Below are 24,431 nucleotides of genomic sequence, written 5' to 3'. Positions count from 1 at the left end.
GGGGGGGGGGGGGGGGGGGGGGGCATTTGACGTTGTACCGACCATGGCCTTTAAGCCCGTGCTCCGCACCGCCAGTACCGTATCCCGTTTTCGGAGCACGCCCCTTGCCCAGCCGGATTGAGTCAGGCGTGCGTCCCGGGCGTGACCCCAATAGACAACAAACCTTATTAAAAGTCACCGCGGCCACTGGCCTTAATTAAAATGTCCGTGACTAGGATCGTGTCAGATTAGAAGAAATCCAACTATTACAGCTCACAGTGAGACTATATGTTGATAAATACAGTCGCCAACTTGATGTCACATTTTAAATAATTAAATACATTAAAACTATTGTTAAGCCTTAAGCACCCAATTACCAGGTGCTACATTTTAATTGGGCACCTGGAACATGTTTTAACTGGTTATATAGTAAATTAAAATATGTTTTTTGACGCCGACTCACAAAGAAGAGAAAGTTTCTCTTCCTTGCGAGGCGGCCATGTCCGGCAGTCTCGAACCACTCTGCGCCGGGAACAGACGTGTGTCCGTGGGCAGCATCCAAGTTTCTTTCATTTTATTAATTTTTATTCTATACTAAATCTTTAAATTTAAACCTCATTAATTCATAGCTGCCCACGTCGACTCGGCGCGTATTTTACGGAACCGGGCCTATCCCGACCGTCTTCATAGTGATACCGTGCGGCAGATCGTATCACTCACTTAAGTGTTTCGCCTAATTTAGGAGCCCGCTCATAGAGCCCCCCCTGCACCCGTTAATGTTCGGCGCTGGCCGTCTCCAGCGAGCATCGACCCGCGTCCCGCGAGACTGCCGCGGTAACCATCAGTGTCGCGTAGTGGTATGTTTTTCTGTGTTAGTGTTGGTGAGAATTTTTGTAGCGAGAATGAACCGCGGAGCGGACTTGTAGAGTGTACCGTGTACCCACATGGACCCCCGGTGAAACTCACAAATTAAACGTATTCTCGCCAACTCGTGTACACTAATTTTCCGTAATTCCCCGTCCTCCACACGTCCGAGCGGCCTTCACAGTCAAGCGTAGAACCATTCAGGTTACATTCAAGCCGTGTACCTGGCGGGGCACGCGGGGGCAGAGTACCCACGACCCCACACCAACGGCCTAGCAGCCCGCTAGCCTGGCGCCCCTCCGGACAACCAGAGCATCGCGACGCCCGTAGCGCCCGTCAGGTACCCCCCGGACCTTTCACATAGGTCGGGTGACGGCAGGAGGGATAGGCTTGGTGCTGCAAAGTGACACAGGGACACTCTGAGAGCTTAAAGAAACAAAGGTTTTAAAGTGATAATATAATAATCAATTTAAATTTGGTAATTTTCCTCACATTTACACAATTAAATACGTTTTATTTATTGTTAAACTTTAAAAAACTATCTAAACCTTTGTGTGAAAACGTTTTCGTACAAACCATTACTGTTGAAGGCTTCCCGCAGGACAGCGTGTCCACCCTGAGCCATGGTCCGCTCAAGACTGTCTGGAAAGGGTGGTGTGAGGGGGGTGAACAATGCCACCTTGCACCAAAACCACTAAGAAAAGGTGATAAACAGGAAGACAAATTAAATTTACTACATTAACCTAGGTGGGACATCTGCCTAATTGAGAATTTTATACTTAATGTATGATTTAATGTTATATAGATTAGTGCGAGTTTGTCATGTATTGTTACCTTCACATAACATTTGGGGAAACGAGGGCAGGCAGGTTGCTAGCAGCCATGGCCTCTGGTTGGTGGGTGCTTTCTTCAGGCAGAGGTGAATGTGGTAGCGGGTTGGGAGACTGGGCTTCTTTCTCCTTAGGTGGTACATAAACCCTCCCCCCCTCCGCAGAAGTAGCCTGTCTCACCCCGCAAACTGGGAGAGCCCTTGGTAGCCGCATCTGGTAGGGTCCGTGCCCAGCCCTCAGGTCATCTCACACCATGTGCCCAGATGTGCCACAGTTGGATGGTTCCCCCGGGATGTTTCCCACATAGTAGTCAGTCAGGTAGCATGGACGACGATGGCATCGCTGCGGCCACTCGTGCTTGCACCTCGGCACATAGTTTGGGTTGCTCACCTGCAGAGTTACCGAGGTCTCTGATGCAAGCGGCACATTGCTCAGCATTTCCGGCTGGTTTTGATCCATGCTGGTGGGGTTGGGGGCAGGCCATAGTTAATAGGATCACCGCTATTGTTCTGGGACTCCTGGTGAGTCGCATACCAGAGATTTACTCACAGTAGGGTTCCCTTGGTAGACCTCCCTCTCATAGTCCAGTTGCCAAAGTGGTGGCCGGCATGGGGGTATGTCCTCCGGGGCACCCTTTCGTCTGATTTGTCTACTTATAGCCTAAAGCGAGCACCCGCGAGGGTCGCTGCATGTTCCCATGCTCCATGGGACTGTGGTGTGGGTGGTAGTTGTTCCAGGTCCTCGGACCTTATCACAATGGCTTCTGACTCACTCAGCCGGTCGTCGCCACTTTCCTGTTCCTCTGTATATAATGTCCATTTTTGTCAGGTGGGTCTAGCATCTCCGGCCTCTCCATCGACGACATGGTGCACTAAGGGTTGTCGTGGTGTCCTCTGTGCGCACAGGGCTGTGCCCGTGGTCGTCATTGGCCTCCACGTCTGACTGCAGTGTCTCATCGGTCAGCTTCCGGCGTGCATGCTCCCTTGGGGGCGGTGGTGTCCCGCTCTCCTTGTGGTAGGCTCCCCGGCAGTATGGCCCGTATGTCGTCACGATAAATCTTCTTCACTTTTCGACCCCTAGGCACACGCTGTGCTTGCTGCGTCTCGTTGCACCCGGCTATCATGTGATCGGGGCGTTCTATCTCGGCCTGGTTGGCGTTCGGCCGTGCGTTGCTGCTTATGCTGTGCGTCCGCTCGGGCTGCCGCCTGGCAACGGCGTTTGCTGCGCTGGCGATAATGGCGGTAGACGAGGGGAGCAACACTGCGTGGTTGCTGCCGCAGGGCGTCCTCCTTGCGGGAGGCTATCACCTGGCTGCACTGCATTTTTTTGGGTCTGTCGGTTGGGAGCTGCTGGTGGAGGTGCTAGACTGGCCGTCCTAAGATTCAGTTAGGATACAGAGAAGAATGAGGATGGAGCACCCTTGGGAAGGCTCAGAAGATGTAGCTGACTAAGAGATAAGTATCAGTCCCTTCTTCAAAGTTTGTAGGTAGACTAAATATTTTTTTTTTTGTACAGCTGATTGACCTGCTGTGACCATAGTCTGTCCGCCGTAAGTTTTTCATAGATTTACAAGTGGTAGCGATTGATAACAAAAGGATAGTTGCCATTGTTACGTTACATTTTAAATTATTGGGTTGTTTAAAGATGAAAAACACGTGAAGCTATTGTCATTTAAAGTTAAGGAGCTGGTAGGCCTCGTTATTCAGAAATAACGTGGTTACGAAAGTTATATTAATTCCTTAATTTTGCTAAGCCTGTAATTTCTCTTTTAATTAACAGTTATGACTAAATAAAAAGAATATTAAGTCCTCAGAGTTAGTACAACACATATTTATTTACAGAGTAATTCCTTTTTTCAGTATCTTTTCAGCCAACTGTTATGAAAGTTTGAAAATAGTTTAACGTTTTTAATTAAGTCTGATATAGGTGAGAAGTTTTCCACAGTTCTGACAAAGGTCTTGGTTCTCCTCTTGCATACGCCCCTATGCTAGAAGTGTTCGTAGGTTCCCCTGAGAGCCTAGTGAGGTAGGCCTCACCTAATCCCAGGATGGTGGAAGCTTTAATTTGAATTTGAGCTGTGACAATATTGCTTTCACAAAATTTATCAGAATGGCAATCATAGAGCAAATATATAGAGGCAAAGGTGGATATTTGGGCCCCCACTTTGTTTTTTGAATATAATTTATTTTATTTTTTAATATTTTTACCTGAAATTAATAAAAAAACTTCCTTGCTTTGTTTACTATTGATTTTAAAGTGTTAGGACTTGTTTTTAAACACACACAAACAACTAACAATTTTGTAATAGGTGGGGGCCTATTAGGGATTGAAGGAAGACCAGAGCCTGGCTAGGACTGCGGATTACGTGATTGGAGCAGTTGAGTAATCAAGGTTAAAGGTTTCAGGTACACAGACATTTTATTCAAATTCCATATTAATTCATAATTACTATTACGTTAATATTCATGTACAGTTACGTTTGACCAATGCAAAGTTAAATACAAAAAGCAATAACAAATTCAATATTAATACACAATTGACAATTATAATTTGCATGGGTAAGCCGGCTACACAGTGATCCAATCAACGATCGTCAAAAAGGGACATAATTTCCTTGTCTGAAGTTATATTACAAAATAAGTTACATTTACAAAACTACTGCAAAGTGCAGGTACACGAAAGAAAGAAGTTACATTATTCTTTAAAAAGCAGTACCAAAAAAAAACGTGCGACGACGTCTCAAGGGGAGACAGGTAGAAACAGAAAAACGGAAGCGAAGGTTAAGTTAAATTTACATTAAAGCAGAAATCCAAACAATTTTTGATGGTGGCGGCCGAAAAGGAATTTAGACTAAAAAAATTTAAACAATACTGATTCTACATTAGGGTGAGGGCCACCGCCTCACTGACGACTCGATTCAACTTACATTTTTCCCCTGAGGTCGCACACGCACGAAGACTAAGTCGAAGCTCTCGGACTACATGCTAGTGAAATTAACAACTGGTCAGCTACTGCTGACAACCAAGCCTCACAAAGGCTACCAGTAGAAGAAGACCCTCATCATGTCTGCAGCAGATTTTATAAACTCGCGCCGCAGCGCGCGCATGCGCATATTGAAAGGGTGGGGGAAACGAGTAGACATAGAATCACTAGGAGGGGGGGGGGGGAAAGGAGGGAGAAGGATGAGGGGAGCGAAGTGCCGGAGGCCCGCGATGACGCGCGCATTTAAAATCGCTACAACTTTTTACCAAAAGTCTGCATTTTTTCAAAAAAAAAATTTTGTGCTGGTAATATGGGCCCCTGGGTTTTCTCAATAAATAATCATTAAAATATCACCAAAAAAATCATTTATTACAGTTGTTATGTATTGTATTAATTTTTGAAATAGTATAAAAACACAAAGTGTTATAGTAGCTGCTTGGAAAAAGTTGTATATTGAAAGATATTTTGCTTTTCAAACATAAAAACTATTGGATTAGGATGCAAACATATCAACTAATCTATGAACTAGTTAAAACATAAATTTATAAAAACTACTTTGTTTTATAAATTGTTAATACCAAAATAAACCTAATTCATGATCGTCTGATCAGAAAAGTCTGTTAAAAAATGTTATTTGAACATAAAAATTAAGATATCTTGACTGAACCATTTTAAAAAAAACTATTTACAGAAGTCACAGATATACACATCTCTGTCAGCCCCAGCACAAAGGTTATGAGCCCACATTTCGCAAATCATACACTGTACCCACAGTTCACTGCTACAGTCTTTAGAAAATACCTGTTCACAGAAAAGACAGACTGCATCTTCATCGTCGGGGGCAAAATTTCCTACTTCAGCTTCCATGACGGATTCTCCTGAGTCGAAGTCATCTTCTTGGTTTTCATCTGATGATTCTACAAAACACAACCTCCTTTTTAACCATTTTTTTGCCTTTGGTTTTGTATTGACAGTTTCTTTTCCTGTGTTTTTCTTCTTTGTCGTGGCTTCATTAGCTGTTGTTAATTTCTCATTCCTTTTTTGCTCTACTCCTTCTAATGCAAGTTTATAAGGTGATGATGTAATTACTGCACATTTCATAGGTTTCGGGCCTTTGTTTGTCATTCTCTTTTTTGGTCGTGGAATAGGCAGGATATCTTGAGGTGATACATGGTCAGAACGCATCGAAGAAGAACACCCGGAAGGGCCAGCTTCTACCAAGTCTTTCGCAGATGGAGTTAGGTTCTTAGCAGCAGGCCCGGAAGTGGATGCAGCAGACCTGGAAGTGGATGTAGCAATGGCAGCCGTAGAATATCTAGAAGTAGACTGTTGTGTTTTTTTGTGGGTTGTTCGCCCTTTACACGCTTTTAGAACTTCAAGACTGATGTCCTCTACATTAGCTTCTTCTGAAGAAGGAGCGAAGTCAACATCACTGAACAAGTGGCGATTGAAAGGGAAAATCCCGGTTACAGAAAACCCACTAGCAGCTATTTCACCTGTTTGACACTTGAGAAAAGCGTTCCCCAATAGCTCAGCAATGTCATATGGTCCTAGAGGTCTGTTGTTGTGTAACTGCCACTGCCTAATATTTTCACTGTAGTAGTACTTCAAAGGACCCATAAAGCTTCTGTCGAGAGGCTGTAACTTGTGTGTAGTGTGAGGAGGCAGGCTAACGATCATTACGTGGTTTGCACGAGCTAGTTCAATGACATCAATGTTCTTTGTATGAGTGTGATGACCATCTAGAATTAGCAAAATTGGTTCATCTGCCGTTGGTTTTGCTTTTGACAAAAAGTGGTTAAACCAATCAGTGAATAGGTTGGTTTGAATCCAACCTGAAGGATGACACCTTCCAATGGAGCCTGGCGGAGCACCTCTCATTAGTGTTTCTGGCATATTTTTCCTTGGAAAAATTAGCATAGGTGGGATATGAAGCCCAGAAGCATTCATGCTAAAAATGCAAGTTACTAGTGACCCTCGTTCTGCAGCTGTTAGGGCTCCTATCTGCCTTTTGCCTCGGAGACCTACAACTTCAGATACCTTACTTTGTACAACACTAATGCCGGACTCATCTACGTTGAACACTCTGTCGGCACTGTAGTTGTTTATCTGGAATTCAGCTTCCAAGAGATCGTAAAATGTGTTTACAGCTTCCCTGTTGAAGCCATTGGCCCTAGCGGATGAAGTCGCTGAAGGTTTCAAAATAGATATTGACTCTTTGTGGCGCGACATGAAATGGTCAAACCAAGCACGTCCTGCAGTTTCGCCATTCGTAAATGGGTGTGCTATGTTATTTCTGACGCACAGCTGATATGCCATCCGGCGCACATCGTTTCATGTAAGGCCGTGAAATTTTGCCTCCATTATCAAAATATATGTTACTAGCTCCTTTTCAAGGGCTGGTGGGATTATTGTAGGCCGTCCTATTTTCATGTTCACTACTTCTTGAATAGGTTTTTCAACACGACATAGTCTTTGTAAAGTAGATCGTGGCACGGAAAAAGTTTTTGTGACTTTTTTCAAACCCATTTTCTTTTCTTTAACTGCTGATATGGCTTTCGACATGTCTTCTTTATTCCACGCCTATCTTTTACCCTTTTTAGGGGGTACCAGGAGTTTTCGGGGCATCTGCAACATAAAACGTAACATAACGTTGTAGTGGTTGTAATATGGGCCCCTAAGATTATGGGGCCCATATAACCAGCACTGCAAGGGGCCCATATATCCACCATAGCTATATTGGAAAATAAAATTTTGCTACGAGTTTATTTACCAATGTTATGACAATACCTGGTGTGATACGGAATCCTTATAACATACTAAACACACACCTTACCATGTATTTACCGAATACAACAAAGAAGCTACGATAACAATGATGTCAACACTTACCTTTCAAAGTTTTGCTCAGGAACAAAAATTTCACAGTCTCACGCAACACTAACCATGGCAGGTACTACACTGGCGCGCTCGCCAGTGCTGTTTGGCTTCATGTTTTAGTAGTTCCAGCGTTCACCGCTAGAATTCGTGGCCTGTATGTCTAGATACAGTGGGGGCCCAAATAACAACCCCTGGCCCAAATATCCACCTTTGCCTCTACATGAAGCAATGAGGATGCGTGTGTAGACAAAACTTTGGTTTTTCTTTAGTAATAATAAAAAAATCCCCAGCTAAATTGCTGAAAATGAGAAACTAAGGTAGTTCAAGTATCTACATTTGTGAAACTTGTTTCATTTATGCACAATGTCTTGCACTTACAAGAAAAAAATACTGATTTAAAAAGCAGGTTCATGTAAAAGCTGAAGAGCATACAAACAAAATGGTTTGAAATGCACTTTATTTTTGCAAAAAGAAACAAACTTATCAAGGTTACATTTTACAACATAAGCAGTCAACATAAGTAGCACATAATATATTTCATTTATCAAGTTTTACTAACAATAAATACTTAAGTTATGCTACTGGTTGTCACCCTCCATGTTTAAATTTAGACAAAGATCTTTATTTTTCTGGTACCTTGAGAAAATGTGTCATGTTTATAGGCACACTAAGTAAATGTTGGCCCCAAAAATCTGCTACGTACAATGCCATCAACATACCTGGAAACTTATCGGGAACCCCCCTCCATGGGTAAAATGTTTGAAAATTGTTAAAAAAAAAAGCATAAACCATTCTTGTAAATTTTCAAGTGAAAAACCTACATCAACTTTTTTCAAACATTAATTTTCTAGGTAATTAAATGTGGCATGCAATCATATTATTTATCATGCAACTTAAGCTAGTCAAGAGTCTATCATGAACAAACCGTACTCAAGTTTTTTCACAGATATTATAAAAATTCTTAAGATTCTTTACAGACACAATCAAAATTGTACAGATACTATACAATGAAACACCTGAGTTAAAAAAAAAAAAAAAAAAAAAAAAAAAAAAAAAAAAAAAAAAAAAAACACTAGTGTTGGAACTTTGCTTCAATGTCAACCTAAACATACTTCTTAGAGTTTTACAATTTACAATAAATCACTACTAAGAATTAGTTTCTGACAAGCAACAAATTGCTTGATTTTCAAAACAGACATACCCTGGAATAACATATGAATTTAAATTTAAGTGTGGAACTTTGCTTTGATTTCAAAGCTGTAGAAGACATCTTTTTTTTTTTTTTTTTTGCTTTTTTCAAAAAATTGATATAAAAGCTTGTTGATGACAAGCTCCAGACTTCTTGCACTTTAAAACAAACAGACAACAGACAGTGATTGAAGAGTCTTGTTTGACATGAACAATCTGAAATCAGTTCCATAAAAGCCTGAGTATTTTTAAGTTCAGTTTTATGTTTTTTGACTTAATTTTTACATCTCAATAGCATGTGACAATAACATTCTTGCTTCTTTCTAATCAAGTTTAGTTTGTGGTTTTTTAGGACTGAGCTCTAATGAAATTCTCTTCAAAGTATACGCTCTAGCTGTAACAATTTCTGACAAAGGATTTTCTTTAGCCTCTTACATTTTTCACAAACATCATCTTCAGAAACAACTAACGAACAGTTTGTGTGTCTCAAACAACCTGACGAATCTCTACACAAACTCTGGCACTCTAAATCACTTAACTTTTTGTCTAGTTTAGTTCCACTGCAAATCTTTAGCTCATTGAAACATATCAAAATGTCTTTCAGTTCCTGACAAGATTTCAAAGGTTCTTTTAATGTTCTTAGAGATTCGTGACTTAGGGTTTTTCCCAATATTGAACATGTAACACAAGCATTTTCATCAACACAGACTTGCTTAACATATACAGGAAATATATGCTCATTCACCTTTCTTGACACTATCTGAGCATAAAATATCAACTTCGATCCACACGCAGGAATAATTCTGGTCCAACTTTCTGGCACCTCAAAACAATCTTCATCATAATACAATTGTTCAAAAATGGATAACTCAAAGGTCTGCGATGGAGTAATGAAATCAGAGTTATGTGATGAAGTTACCGGATTTTCCTGCACATCACTGTTTGATAAATGCGCAAGTTTTACTTTCTTCACTTTTGGTATGACCTTCCGTATAATATCTCTTCGTCGCTTAGGAGTTTTTCGACTTAAGTATTTTGGGCAGCCAGGAAACAAAGTTGGAACAGCATTTTCTGCACATCTTGGTATTTTTAAGACAGCCTGTAACACACACACCTAATAATTACAGTTGGAACTGGAGTACTTAAAAATTTTCAAAGGGGCAATATGCATATCAAGAATAAATAGAAAATCAACTGCAATATTCTTTTGCAATATTGTTTGCAAGGTTGGTGGAAACTACCAATTACATATTTTCAAAAGCAACCTAGGTACTGCAGAAAATAACCACTGTATTAAAAGTAATTGATGTAAAGCTGATATACCTTTTTGGGGATGAATTTAAAAACAATGTAGTTACCTGATCTAACAAAGCACACCGTTCACTTAAATGTTACAACCTTTTGGGTGCAAACCAAACCTAAGAAATTAAACGTTCACTTAACCTACGAAACTAAAAGGTTCAATAATCTAAGAACATTAAAAGGTTCACCTAACTCAGAAAATAGAATGTTTGAAGGCAACATAATTCCTTTAATATCATAATGCTGTTTTATACAAACCTGATTGTGGCATAACTAAATGAAATCAAATGATACAATTTATATACCTATTCTTAATATTTTTTTCTTTGAGAAAGCCCTTAAACGGCAGATTACCTAAGAAAATAACAATTATGTGAAAGGTTGGTTAAGTTAGGTCTGCTGAATGACTAATACCTAAAAGGCAAACGCTTCGTCAAAATATTTAAAATCTTGAAAAAAAATTATTGGTAATCCTGAAGGAAAGAAACTTTTTTTCTTTAAGAAAAATAAATAATTTTTTTCCCCTTCTTAATCACATGATTTTTACTCATCTCTAAGTGTGTGTTGTAATACGAGTAATTTACCGTTTAAACAAATTGTTGGGTTAGGTTTATACATTAAAAATAATACAAACAGATGGTTGGATTGGCTACATTTAAAATACTATAAAATTATTTCAATGGTTTGTTAGGAATTGTCAATTTAAAATGCAGCTAACCTGTCAAAACCAATTGTCCTTATTAATTTACAATAATTTTAATTCATCCAACCTAACCTAACTGTTCAAATGATTTACAAGTATTTTAATGTTGCTAACCCAACCTAATCAAATGTTCACATTATTTCATAAAGTTTTTAATGTCGCTAACATAACTAAACAAACAATGTATATGATTTCACTGTATTTTTAACATAGCTAACTAACAGTAATATTCTTATGTCGCCACCCTTCCATAATGAAACAATGAAATTCAGAAAATAGTGTTGTTCAGTACTTGAGACGTTCCTTGTTTTATCCTGAAAACAGCATTGATAAATTCCCACTGGTTTCTGAGATATTACAGTTTATGGGTTATGTTAAAATATCTGTGCATTGATGCGGCCACTGACATTTTTTTTCAATTGCACTACTGATCCTGTGATTCTCCATATACATAATGTGTATATTTTGTATTTTGATTTTGTAACGCAGTGGGAGGTAAATAACAATTTTAAAACATCATTAGTTCCTACTACGTATCCAAACCCTTGAAAAATGTGATGCTTTTTTAATAGAATAGAGGCATGGACTGACCACTTGTGATAAGCGCTTTAGCAAGTCGTATTAATTATTTTCATTAGCATTATTTCATTATCATCTAATGACTAAAGTAGTCTAAAACATACACGTACAGACCCACATGGGGAACCTAAGATTCACTACAGTTATGTCGTGTGGGGAGGGGGGTTTTGAGTAGGCATAAATAGAGATCTTGGGCGGCGCCACCACGTGGATGGGCATGTGGACCCGGCTTTTGACTCTGTCCCTGGGATATGATATGGCCAATGGGAAGCTAGGCTCGAAGTCCCCCCCTGCGCGGATACACCGGAACTTACCGGCCCGCTCTCAGCGGCGGGCACTCTATGTTATCGGCGAAGACGACTGCCAGTAGGGTCTTGAGGCTTGAGGTGCCCCACACACCTCAGTCTATGCACTAGGAAGCTTGTGGTCGAGAGAAGAATACGAACCAGTCAGGGTGACTATTCTGTTTTATTGGTGCCATCACGTGCTTTGACAAGACTCTGAGCAATCACACAATGAGGAGTTGTTACGTATAAAATTGTGAATACTGCCCACTGCAAGCAGTCCAGCTTAAATGCTGACCAGGACACCGCGTGGCCTGGTCCTGAAAGTACAAAGATTGCAATGCTATTTAAAACGCCCTGGGGAACTTTATAAAAAATTAGGCAAAACAGTCTACCGCCAAGGTAGGCCTCGAAGATAAATAGAAAAAGTTTAAAGATACTTAATGACGGCAAATGTTAACAGATCAGTAACGAGCAACAGGTTGAAGTCAATGAGGTGCAAAGAAGCTTCCTTCCCCGGAGGGCGAACAGAAGAGACTGGGCATTGGCCAGGGTGTCATGGCCGCAGGAAGTGGTGAATTTACCATTAGTCGATTAATAAAAGTAAATATACATAACATGCTTAAACATTTCAAGAATTACACGTCATTTTAGGATTAATTACTATGTATTACAATTACTTATTTATTAAGGTCATTATTTTTAAAGGTGAAGTCTTCACTGCTCAACTGAGGGTGTGTGCCGAAAGGGGTCATACATGGCACTGCTCCGTTCTCATAATTAGCTGAAAACAATTAGTCTGGGAAAAAATAGAAATAGTAAAAGCCATTACTTAGTAAATTGACTAAATTATAAATGGGATGAAGATGTAACACAGGCTCTAACACAGCGCCTCTTGCCGGGCGGTCAAACACACACACATGCATGCACTCGTTGGCGGGAGGTTTGAAATAGAGGGGGTCGGTAGGAGGAGAGGGAATCGGCAGCGGCATGAGGCACATCGGGCTAAGGGAGGGTGTAGCCCTGGTCGACGTCAGTTTGTTCTGAGGCAGCGTTTGTGTATGTAAAATTTTTTTCCTCCTCTGTTTTTCACGTCTAGTTATTGAATTTTTAAATTACTTTTTTAGGGTATTTGGCTAAACGTTTTATGCTGAATTGTTAAAACACGTTTGTAATTTTTAAGGAAAAACAATTTCTGAAAATTAAAAAAAAAACATTTTCTCATAAATGTTGGTAGTTTACCTATTTAAGGTCTAATGTAAATGTTATAAATTTGTGTTATCGTGAGAATGGTCGATTAGGTAAGTTATATTAAAAATAAAAATTGGAGAAGAAGGTTGGTAAGGTTAGCTAATTTAAAAAAAAATCTGGTTAGGTTTTATACTTTCGACTACGGCCGCCAGGAATTTGTTTCATGAATTTTCATCGCACTGAACGGAAGTGTTGTGCATGAAATAACTAAAATAATTTAACAAAATTGATGTTGCTTTATTTTTTGACATGAATTAGATTTTACGTCTTACCTGAAGGTTGGGCAGCCACGTCAGAAAAAATTGTGACCCCAAACCATGACAAACTCGGCCTATCGTTCACAACCACTGGCCCAACGACTCCATATCAACATCAGAATCATCAGAGAGCAGATCCACGTCCATTACCAAACAATTCCCTGCATTCCCCGTCACTTCTCGCGAGGTAGGCAGCTGAGGCTCACTCGAGCACAAATATTGCGCCTCGTTCAGGGGTTCATTTTCCTTCACTGGCTCATTTCTCTAGGCTACGTTTTTCCTCATTCAATACCCAAGACGTTTCTCTGCATTTTCAACTGCTTTTGGTTACGTTATTTCACCTGTTTTCTTTCTTTTCTCCATCATAACACACTTTTTGCTTCGGCATTTTGTGATTAATGGCTCAAAAATAAAAATTAGTACCTTTATAGTTATTTCACTCTACTAGCACCACTCAATGCTCACTCACAAGCCATTAATATTGAAATCACGCAAATCAATCTATTACTTTCGGAGATACAGCTCTCACCGACTTCAATTAGATGCTCCCCACCATCGCTCATTAAATCATCACTGCAAATGTTAACTGGGTGAGTAATATGTAATGGCCATGATCAAAGTCTGTTCTACTAAGATATATTTACTTCAACTCCGTAGCTTTCATAGTTTACGAGTTTTAAGCGGTGTTGAATCCTCAGCCGAAGTGATACCCAACCCGAGATTAAAACAATTCATATTCCTGAAGAATAGTGGATGATTGGTTACGTTAGTATAGCTACATTGTTTGATGGTATTTGTAATGCAGCAAACCTAACCTAATTAACCATCCAAACTATTTTAAAGTATGTTTAATGTAGCTCAACAATTCTCTAATTTCTTGGTCACCAAAGTCTGAAAAACGGCACCTTTCTAGCACGTTTTTATCCTATATTATGTTCTACCGAAGTTGCATGAGCGAGCAGGCCATATTTGGAACTGTTTGTGCCTCGGAATGGACTGGTGTGAATCTTTGGTTTCCCAAGTTGCTATGCTAAAGTAAATAGCACAGGCTGCATCACTGCACAGGCTACCTAATGTAACCTATAAATGGTATTTTTCTCTGAAACCAGTTGAAATTTGCAACGCTGTTTTAAAGGTAAATAGACAACCACTGTAGTAGGTAATAAAAAAACATTTTCAGAATTTTATACTATTATTTAAGGAAAAGCAGCACATTAGAATTTTACCAACTATTCAAACAATTTTAAAGTTTTTTTCATGCAACTAACTATATACAACCAGGTATTGAATTACAGACTTTTATCCCCAATATAAGATTTTCACTTCACGTACATTTGTTTCCCAGAAGCCATTACTCACACATTGTACCTACTAAAAAAAGTACAGTTAATTTAACAATTACAAAATAGACTACTTATTTACATATCTACAGAAACTTAATGAAAAATTGCACAGAAAAGTGGTAGCTATGAAATAACCTGTTTAGGCACAATATAATTAACATCAGATCAAACAATCTAACTCCCTTATTTCACTTGAATACTTGGGAGTAGACAAGATCCAGATACCATAACCAACTTGATGGCATCACCAATAATGCAACGCTGATGTCATCACCACCCCTACAATCTGTCGCGATAAGCACAGGAATATGGGGGCTTTGGTCGGGAAACATACTTGTTTTGCTCAAAATAAGTTTCTTTATTTAACTTAATTTCAGATGTTGTATTCTATACTACAGCCCTGTCGATTCAAGTATAGAACTCAATACCGAAGATATATTTCCTGCAGTATCGTATTGTCTACTATAATCCCACCCGATTTGGTAACGTTCCAAGTAACATAAATTACACTACACAGCCCTACCTATTCTAGTACACAACATGATACAATTCATATAATATTTACAGTACCATTTGCTATACTACAGTCTCACCCAGTTTAGTATATTTTATGATACCACATTTCTAAACTTAAATTATTTATTGTTTATGACTATGATTTAAACTCCTCAGGTATCATAAAGTATACTTCAGCCTACCTATTCTAGTATAGAACACGATACTAAAAATATATTTTGTACACTAATTTACTTTTCTCAACATATCTTTTGCAAAACAAGGTTGTGAATCTTCCCCATCCAAAATGTCTATTCCCGCACTTTTACCATAGGAACATACTGGTTATATAATTAAACATATTGCAAAGTCAACTTATATAATTCTTTTATTAGCTGACCTACCCTCACCAAAACTTTCACTTGTGCTATTTTGGCTTTCGCTGTTGCCAATATTATATCATATTTTCTTTTGTACCACGATTCAATTTGTTGGCAAACTTCCATGAGCTTATATATTTCCCGCACTTTATTTCCAACCAGCAGTAAGTATCGTATAGTATTTTGAACTTGATCCGCATACTTGACTATATCTCTGCAGGGCCTCTTCCCAGCAGCCATGCCTTTTCCACCTTTGAACGTCTGGCTGACGTCACGTGGAGGTGGCAGGTCTAGCTCCTCGCTTGTTAGGCCATAAACAACGGCAAAATAAACTCGTCATTGTCAAGTAAAAGACAAACCAAACACCAAAAAAAATTTTAAGTTCTATTTCTTAAGGTACACAGGTACAATGGTTTAGTTTTTACCTCTAGACACTTTTAATACAGCAGCAAAAATAATATATCGCAAAACATTTATAAGGCCTATAAAATATTTTATACAGTTTTTGTTATCGAAAGAATTTGTTTTACTGTTTACCTTGGGTAGGTAATGTAAGCGTAAGAAATGCACGTGAAGGGTTGAATATAAAATCAAAGTTAAAACCGCCCAGGCTAATGCCCTCCCCACTTAATAAATGGTTTAAGTAAAGATTTATTACAGTCTCCCATTATGATCAGTACATTATGTGTGCTGCTATTATTTATATAATAGCTTTTTATTCCATTTAAAAAGTATTCCTGTGTTTGCTTTACATTTTAAGATCATAATTTATCTATTTCATGCTTTTCAAGTTATTCTGATGTGTTGCTTACTTTGTAATAAATAAGATCCTAGGCATTGTCTTTACCTGTTTGTTCATAAATTTAGGTTTGTATGTGAGATTTGTTTTTCTTTGTTCATACATGAGAGTATTAAAATAATTTTCCTTTGTATTTGGTTTTCACCACGATTCTTTGTCTGAAAGCTGATGCAATAATTCACCTGTTGCGTAAGGAGATGAGAGACATACGAAAAATTTGGGAACTGTGAGAAAATACACTGGAAAGTGTCAGGCAGCAGTTGCTATGTGCCGTATAGGCTGGTAATTTTTTAAGGTATTTTTGAGATTGGTTTAAAGTGAGTTCACTAGACCACATGATTGTTTCTGAGTGTGATCTATGTCGAAAGCCCCTCGCTCTAGGGTTCATAAAATTGGTACACTGATGTGGTTTTGTAAGGGCTGTGCTGTGTTTGCTGGAGAGGTAACACACCTGCAACTTCCGTCTGACAGATGCGGCTGTGTAGCTTCATTCATTTTCAGTCACTGTTTGAGCAAGGTACCAAGTAGGTCGCAGCAGTGGCTCACAAAATAATATAATTATGTAGTAGAAGCAAATTTCACGGCTACAGTCTGGCCGAAACCGATTGATAAACATTTTTGGTCTTTGTATTTAGAATTAGCTGACTGCAGTCGTTGGTGTTGAGCCCATAAAGGCAAATGTTGAGTCGTTCCGTCTTTGCTCCGAGGACGTAATCCTTCTTCAGTTGTACCGTGTACGAGACTTAACTAAGAACTATCTTTAAATATTTATCCTTCAGTACCTGCCAACAGTAATCTTGTTTGTTCAGAAATCAGTAAAGAGGTTATGTGCAACATATTTGTAAATTATACATGTACTTGTTCTTATGGTCACAAGATGACCACCACGATGACTTGTGAATATTCGTAAAATGCTAATAAACAACAGTTAATATCAGTTTGGTTAGAGACATTATTTCAGTGCACGAATCATCAACAGTAACATTTATTTGGCACTAACATGATTTTTCGGCACCTAATTAATTTGTTTGATCGATACACTAGCAATTGGGCTTCCGCCCGGTAGCAAGGAGTCTCTGCCCCCGCCCCCCTCCCCTTCCATACTCGCCAAATTTCTGAAGCCTCTTCCTCGAGTCCTTTCCTGTTCTCACATCCAGTATCTTTCCGTCAATCCCATTCCATTCCCTCCCCGTTCTCACTAGGAATACCTGCCTTCTTCTTTTAGTTCTTCTCCACTCTCTCTGATCTTCCACCCATGATCCCTCTTCCCTCTATACACCCCTTTGTTCAACCTGTCTCTCAGCATTCCCCAGCCCCCTTCGCCCTAAAAAACTTCAACAAGCTCTCTGTTTTCCTCCTTCTGAGTAAGGTGTCCGCTTCAGACCAATTTTGAGCTAGCCTGGGAGATCTGAGGTGTGACAAAGTTAACTAAATATTGATAAATATATCATTTCCTCATGCTGTTGCACTTGTAAATGGAAATGGCTTTAGAAATTTATGACTATAAAAATGCCCCTTAGTTTTTCAATTGAGAAACTACTTTTAACATAATCAGGTGTTTACATGAGTCACTGTGCCTAATTAATATGTTTATTTCCAAGCAATCAAACATTTTCAATGTGGTCACAAACATTTTTATACGTTTTGGTAAAATAGTTAACTTCATTGTTACAAAGAATTTGTAAATCATAGGCCATGGTCAAAGAGAACTCTGTTTTTGAATTTCAGAAAAGTAATTAAAATGGGAAAACATACTACATATTTGTAAAAACAAATTTAAAATCCTTCCTATCTAATATTTGCTTTCTAATACTTTATCAACTCAGCCCTAACACTTAAACACAGACTTATAGAGCTACAATACTTAGTTTTAAACATTGTTAAACACAGCCCCCTACTCTCGAGAATTTATGTTTACATATGTTTTCAATTTATATATAAATTAATCTACTAAACACGACATGCTAAATATTTAAGTATCGTTTCGGAACGTTCAAAACCTTTGATAAAGTGAATACGTATTATAACATTACTGTCAGTATAAGCTAGTGGCAATAATGATAAAATCATAAGTTTCAAGTTCTGATGGGTGTTTTAGACTATTTTTCAACAAATACCAAATTTATATTCTTCTTATTTTTATATATGGCAAACAAATTAAATGTACCCATACACATGGTGAAATAATAATATTACTACAATTTACTTCAAATTGGTTGGTAAACTGTGTTTGATAGTAAGCTAACTAGAATGGATGGTACTGAAAAAGATTAAAAAAGCATGGGTTGGGTTATTGCCTTTTTTGCATTCTGTTTTTAATGATTATAAATAGTAGTTAAGTTTATAGTTTAGGTCAAAAGTTGGAATAAAACATTTTCATGTGGATTTCAATGTACAACATTTAAAATTAAATAATTAAATTTTAAATGCTGTATTGTTGAAATCTAAGCAAATTAACATTATATAAAAAAAATAATTACATTTAAATTTTTGTTGCATTGCTGAATTCATAAATTCATACAAAGCATTTTTAATTCCATACATTTAGTAAACTTAAGTACAATTGAAAAATTATTTTGTATTGAAGCCACCATTGGTTGTATGATTTAAAGTTTCATTGTTAAGGACATAAATTAAACAATGAGAAACTGAGAGATAAAAACAAATACAAACAGTTTTACTGTCATAAATATTTTATTTTTCTGAAATTATTTTAGAGAATTTTAAAACTTTTTCTTTGATGGTGACCTGCAAGTATGAATTCTTTGTAACAGTGTTGATAGTAAATACAATACTAAAACTTATAAATAGGGTGAAAGAGTTTTACTTATAATTAAAAATGTAACTAATAATTTTGAACATAGGCTTATATAATTTATTAAAAATGTTTTTATGATCATGCTTGAATATCATGCACATAATGTATTTAAAATTTAATAGAAAAAATTCAATAATTATTATAAATATTAGCCTCGACATAACTCAATAGTAAGAGTTCCAATAAGTTTTCAAACACAACAAGGCAATACATTTCTTACCCAGAATCCCTCCCACAGATGTGGCTGTTTCAATAACACCTTGAATATTGGCTGCAGGTTAAGAAATATATCGCTTAAGCCAATGTCTAACAATCGTCATCTAACACTTCGCAACATTAGTACTTAATGAAAACATTTTTGATATTACTAAACTTAAAAGGCCATTACAATAAGCCACATTGTTTGGTTATACTCCATTATTTAACAAAGCAGAGTAAAGTGTTAAAATCTTTACTAAATGTGTAGAATTACTATTATAAAAGGTTATAATTTTATATTTTTCTATTACATTTTCTCCTGTACGTACTATTTTTCTTAAATATTGATGATTATATAATTTATTAACAACATTAAAGAGTTTATAACCATGGGTGTAGATCCGTGGGGAGGGGGGGGGGGCAGGGCCCCCTTGTAACTAGGAAACACCTCACTGAGGGGCCCTCTCATGCTTGCAAACTTGTGACTGTCAAACGGGGTTAATAAACGTCAAAACCATGTTTGTGGAAAACATTTTGTCCATCTTAAAAGTTTCTTGCTTATTGCATGCAAACAGGCCAAATTATGGGCAGTGTACAACATACAAGCTTCATACCAGAGATGAGGTGTGTCGTTTAAAATACACGCCCAAAACTCTCGGACCACTGGCCCCCCTTGCGAATCCTGTAGATTTGCGCCCCTGTTGCTAACACAATTTTCAGCAAAATTTGTTTTCAACTGAGAATGCATTCAACATTCTCTAAAGGTCACATTTTTTTTATAAACTGTTCGCTAGAAGTGTAAAAACACTATTTGAAAAAGGACTTGAAGATTCTAGAAAACATAGTGTTACTTTGAAGCAGAATTGAAATGAGATGTGTATTATCACTGAAATTTTTTTGAAGTAAAGAATATTTTGGTAATATTCTTACGTTTTGGCTGTTCCATGATAACATAATACAATTTTGAAAAGATTTTTTTTAATACTAAACATTCCTCCATTTACCTTGAAAACAGCATTTCTAAATTCCTACTGGTTTCTGAGAAATTATCATTTTGTAGGTCACATTAGAAAGCCTATGCAATGAAGCATACGTCTCTATATTGTGGTTTAATCGAGTTGCCGATCCTGTGGTTTTCCATTTATAAGAACTTGTATAGTTTGTATTTGGATATTGTGACTTTATGGAATGTAAATAATAATAAAAAAATAAAAAAAATATGTGAGTCCCCAACATGCATTCAAACCAAAGCTTCAACACTTGACAGGTTTTTTTTTTAGCAGTATGGAAGCGCGAAGCGCCAACTTGTTACATGTGATAGCACATAAACAGACGTATAAAAGGAATTGTCATTACAAGTAACCAACGTAATAATTCTAACAAACATATACACAGATTGTAACATTGCAAGACCCCTGCTGTCCCCAGCTACGATACTTTTCAGTAATGCAGTAAATTAGCTGATTACATGGTTTCAAAGTCATAGTAAGCTAGTTTTTATTCTTGTATTTTAATATTAGTCGCTAATAGTTTAATTAATATTGATATTTATTAATTTTATTTATAAAAAAATTTAAACCATATTTTTACTGGTTATCATGTTACTGGCTGGCTACTTTATTATTTAGGTATGTGTGATTTACAGTAGTTGATTGCATTAAAATGTTCTTAACATAAGCGTAATTTAGTGTTTATGATTCATGGATTGTTTGTGACATATCTAGAATGTCAGACAGTGCTGTGGGTGGAAAAAAGAATAAAAACATGCGGCGACACAGCATTGCCGAAATGATAATTTATGCATCCTATATAAAAGACAGACACATATGACATAACTGGGGGAAGACCCCCTGAATGGGGAATCACTGAATAGTAGTTGTAAGAATGTGTGTTGTAAACAGAAATACAGCATTTCGAGGGAAGTCCCCATCTAAGAGAATTTACCGGTAAGCCTTGTAATGTTCTTTGTTTCGTCATTGTTAAAGTACTTGCCGAAAGGACAAGTGAGTGCGGCAGCTCAAAAATAAATATTATGACGGCTTAAGGGCGGACAATTTCACATCTTATTACTTATCATTACTTTTTAAATAGAGTTTCTAGGCCTCAGTCGTGTGGCGTAGGCCCGGGTGATCTGTTGGTCCACTGGGATTTATTTCCAGTGTATCTTCGTACCTAGACAACGGCACAGAACTGCGAGTAACGATCTGCAAAAGTAAGTGTTTATGTTGAACCTATCGTGTAAAGAACCTGTAATAATTTAAAAAATTGAAAGAAATATAAAAGTTGAAATTCATTTCAGAAGTTTTTATTTCATTATTATCGTTCAATGTATCAAGTCATTTAACAGTCATAAACTGAATTTCACACCCCACAACTTGCAACAGTCATCAGAAATTCTTCAAGCATTTATGTTTGTGCAAGGAACAATCATCATTGTAGCCGGGCAATATTGTGACTTTCTACAAACCAACATACAAGTAAGTAGATAGGAAAATATTATAAATAACTAGAGTATTTTCCGAGATGTTTTTCTGAAGCAATTACCACTGTGCAAGTTGAAGCTCACTGAGAACCCAACATCATAAAGACTATTGTTATTCTGAACAAACAGCTGCATCTACCATCGATTAGTAAAATGTCTGTTTTGATCCTTAATGCACATTTAATATGTTTATATTATTTCCTTTATGCCATTAGAAAAGAAATATCCCTTTAATAATGAACATTCTACCAAATCACCTGCCAAAACTTAAAATCACTGTGTGGCATATTTTTTTCTACAGTATTATAGTGAAAGAGGAATTAAAAAATTAACCACTAGAGGCTATGTACCTTAAACAATAAAAAATCTAAAACATTTTATTTAGTTTGGTTGTTCAGATTTTTCACAATGACGAATTTATTTTATGGCAGCGTACTGCTGTGCTAGCCTGGTAATGTTCCAGTCCGCTCACAGACATCCTCGCTATAGGACCACCACCCCCAGGGCTGCAACTAGAGTATCTGGCACCCGGGGCATGAATGGATTCATGCGCCCCCCCCCCCCCCCTTTTTTTGCACATACCACACCAATAAAGCGGGGGGTCCGGGGGCCCTCCCACGGAAAAATGGTGCTATTTAAGCATTTTCCATACCTACATGTAACAGTTTCTGTGCTACTGTAACTTCCATGCTAAAATTTTTTACCAGTTACCAGTTGTAGTAGGAATTACAATGCATGTGATTTCGGCGCCCCCATAGCTTTGCGCCCGGGGCGTATGCCCCGCTTGCCCCCCCCTAGTTGCGGCCCTGACCACCCCCCCCCCCCCCCAACATAAGATCAGTCAGAACTGTCATGTGTGAGCAAGGATGGTGGACTGACGACTGATTCCCATCAATTAGTCTGTGCACTTCTCCTCAGTTAGAATGATGTGTGTGGGAAAAGCTTCTCGCCAGTCAAAACTGTCAGTCCAAACAATCAGTCCACAATTGAGTGTCTTGGCAGACATCTTTAATTATTTTTTCTATGTGTTTTCTTTTATTTTTCTAACTATAAGTGCAACTGCATTTACATCCAAAGCTTCTCCCATATTCTATAATGAAACGTTGAATCCAACAGCAACAACAAGACTGATGGTGTGTGGAGAAAGCTTAACTTCAGTCCAAACTCACAGTTTGGCTGTTCGGTCTGAAAAGAGCACCTGGACTGATTTGTGTGTGCAGAGGGTCTAAATTCAAACCAAACTGTCCATTGGGGAACAGCAGTCCGAACTGGAAGCTGGACTGATCATGTGTTGGGCCGTAAGTCACGTGCCTGCATCCAATGAACACACAGTAAGCAGGAATGGCGTACCTTATATACTTAATTACCTTGACCATACCCAGTGAAATATTATCGAATGTGTTCGTATTACCAAACGTCCTTGTGGGAAACAAGGCGTACCCTAACTTTGTATAAAAATTAAAAGCAGTTTTACTTTTCCTATGTATGGAGAACTTTCTCTTACTATCAATAACAATTTTAATATTTAATTTTAATGTTCATCAGTTTATTACAAACCTCAGCCAAAACTGCTCCGTTGCAATCTTTGAACACTTTCTTTCGAACAATATCCTCAGGTGCAAAATGTTTTTCACACACTGCCTGTCCAGGTTTCAACTCTAATTTTCTTGGTATTGCAGCTTGCCATTTTTTTCTTTTAACAGGGTCTTTAGGCACGCAGAAAAACGAATACCTCGACGGTTTTGAGCCGTAACCTTCATTACAAAAAGGAACAATACAAGAGCGAGGCATAACTAGTAAACGGCGTGCGGTTTATTAATGGGCGTGGAGCGTCGTCATAGAATACAGAGTAGCAAATATTGTAGAGGAACAATATAGGAAACTCAGACAATTCAACACGGTGAGCGCTGAAGACACATGACTGCAGCGATCCTAGCGGCTTGTCCTGCAGAACGCCCGCGAAATTCAAATTTCCGTGTATTATAATGGGTGATTTCGGCATATTGTTTCTCTCGTCTTTTGAAAACTTCTTGTCATCGCGAAATGAATTTACCATCCTTGTATTTGTATTAAAACAGTGTTTCATAAACAGAACACGATTTTTACAATCTACAAAGATTTATTGACTATAAGATCTAAAAAATGATGTCTTTCAAACATAACAGACAAACGAAAGGACACAGATGAGACAGCATTTAACAATTAAATATACACTATATAGTTTGCTTCGTAAATATTCCACGAAAAAAATTAAAAACTTGTAATTTCCTAAACAATAGTTCATCTGGGGAAAAAATTAAAAATATACAAACAAAATTAAGACATACTTGTTCCAAAAACTAAAGTGAGAATTCTCAATATCACTAGTTTTACATAACCATTTACAGAAATTAAAGTAACTTAAATTACCATCAGCCGGGGTTTCGGGTGCGATTCCCGCGGCGAGTCTAAGGAGCTGTACGTGAAAATTGGGGTGTTTTCCGGGAGGGCACCAGGCTAGCTCTTTCATCTAACCGTGAGTGGGTCGATCGGCCCCAGCGTGTCCCCTAGACTCGGTGGCTTGACTTGGAAAGTAGCGACGGCCGGGTTAATCCCTGCACCGTAGAAAAAAAACCAACCCGGAGTCGCGTGGGGAGTTGCGTTGAAAAAGGTATTCGGTGATGACTATAGTTACCAGTCGTGAGGAATCAGAGACAAAACTTGAAGGCTCCCCACGGTACGCGCACGTCTGCTCCGGGCCCCAAGCTGATCAGAACTGCCTCAGGGGTTGGCGTGCGGAGGAGGGGGGGGGGGGGGGACACTCCCTCCATGCACCAA

The 24,431-nt window shown here is 38.2% G+C and overlaps 1 protein-coding gene across 2 annotated transcripts; it reads right to left on the bottom strand.

The window, feature by feature from the left end:
- Window positions 1-4,072: 4,072 nt before the first annotated feature.
- Window positions 4,073-23,459, bottom strand: LOC134542569 (uncharacterized). Of its 2 annotated transcripts, none has more exons than XM_063386941.1 (2): window positions 23,172-23,459; window positions 4,073-9,822 (listed from the first exon to the last, which is right to left on the bottom strand). In XM_063386941.1, exon 2 carries the CDS (start codon window positions 6,972-6,974, stop codon window positions 5,337-5,339), a length of 1,638 nt encoding a protein of 545 aa, XP_063243011.1. In that variant the 5' UTR covers window positions 6,975-9,822; window positions 23,172-23,459; the 3' UTR covers window positions 4,073-5,336. The 2 variants fall into 2 exon arrangements, with proteins under 2 accessions (XP_063243011.1, XP_063243012.1); XM_063386942.1 differs by having other exon boundaries at window positions 23,172-23,440.
- Window positions 23,460-24,431: the final 972 nt, after the last annotated feature.

Source organism: Bacillus rossius (assembly GCF_032445375.1).
Source record: "Bacillus rossius redtenbacheri isolate Brsri chromosome 9 unlocalized genomic scaffold, Brsri_v3 Brsri_v3_scf9_1, whole genome shotgun sequence".
NCBI classification, from domain to species: domain Eukaryota; kingdom Metazoa; phylum Arthropoda; class Insecta; order Phasmatodea; family Bacillidae; genus Bacillus; species Bacillus rossius.
This window is presented reverse-complemented; position numbering and strand designations above follow the sequence as displayed.

Coding starts and splice junctions, on each gene's coding strand:
- LOC134542569 (XM_063386941.1), bottom strand. CDS start 6,974: ATGGCATATCAGCTGTGCGTCAGAAATAACATAGCACACCCATTTACG.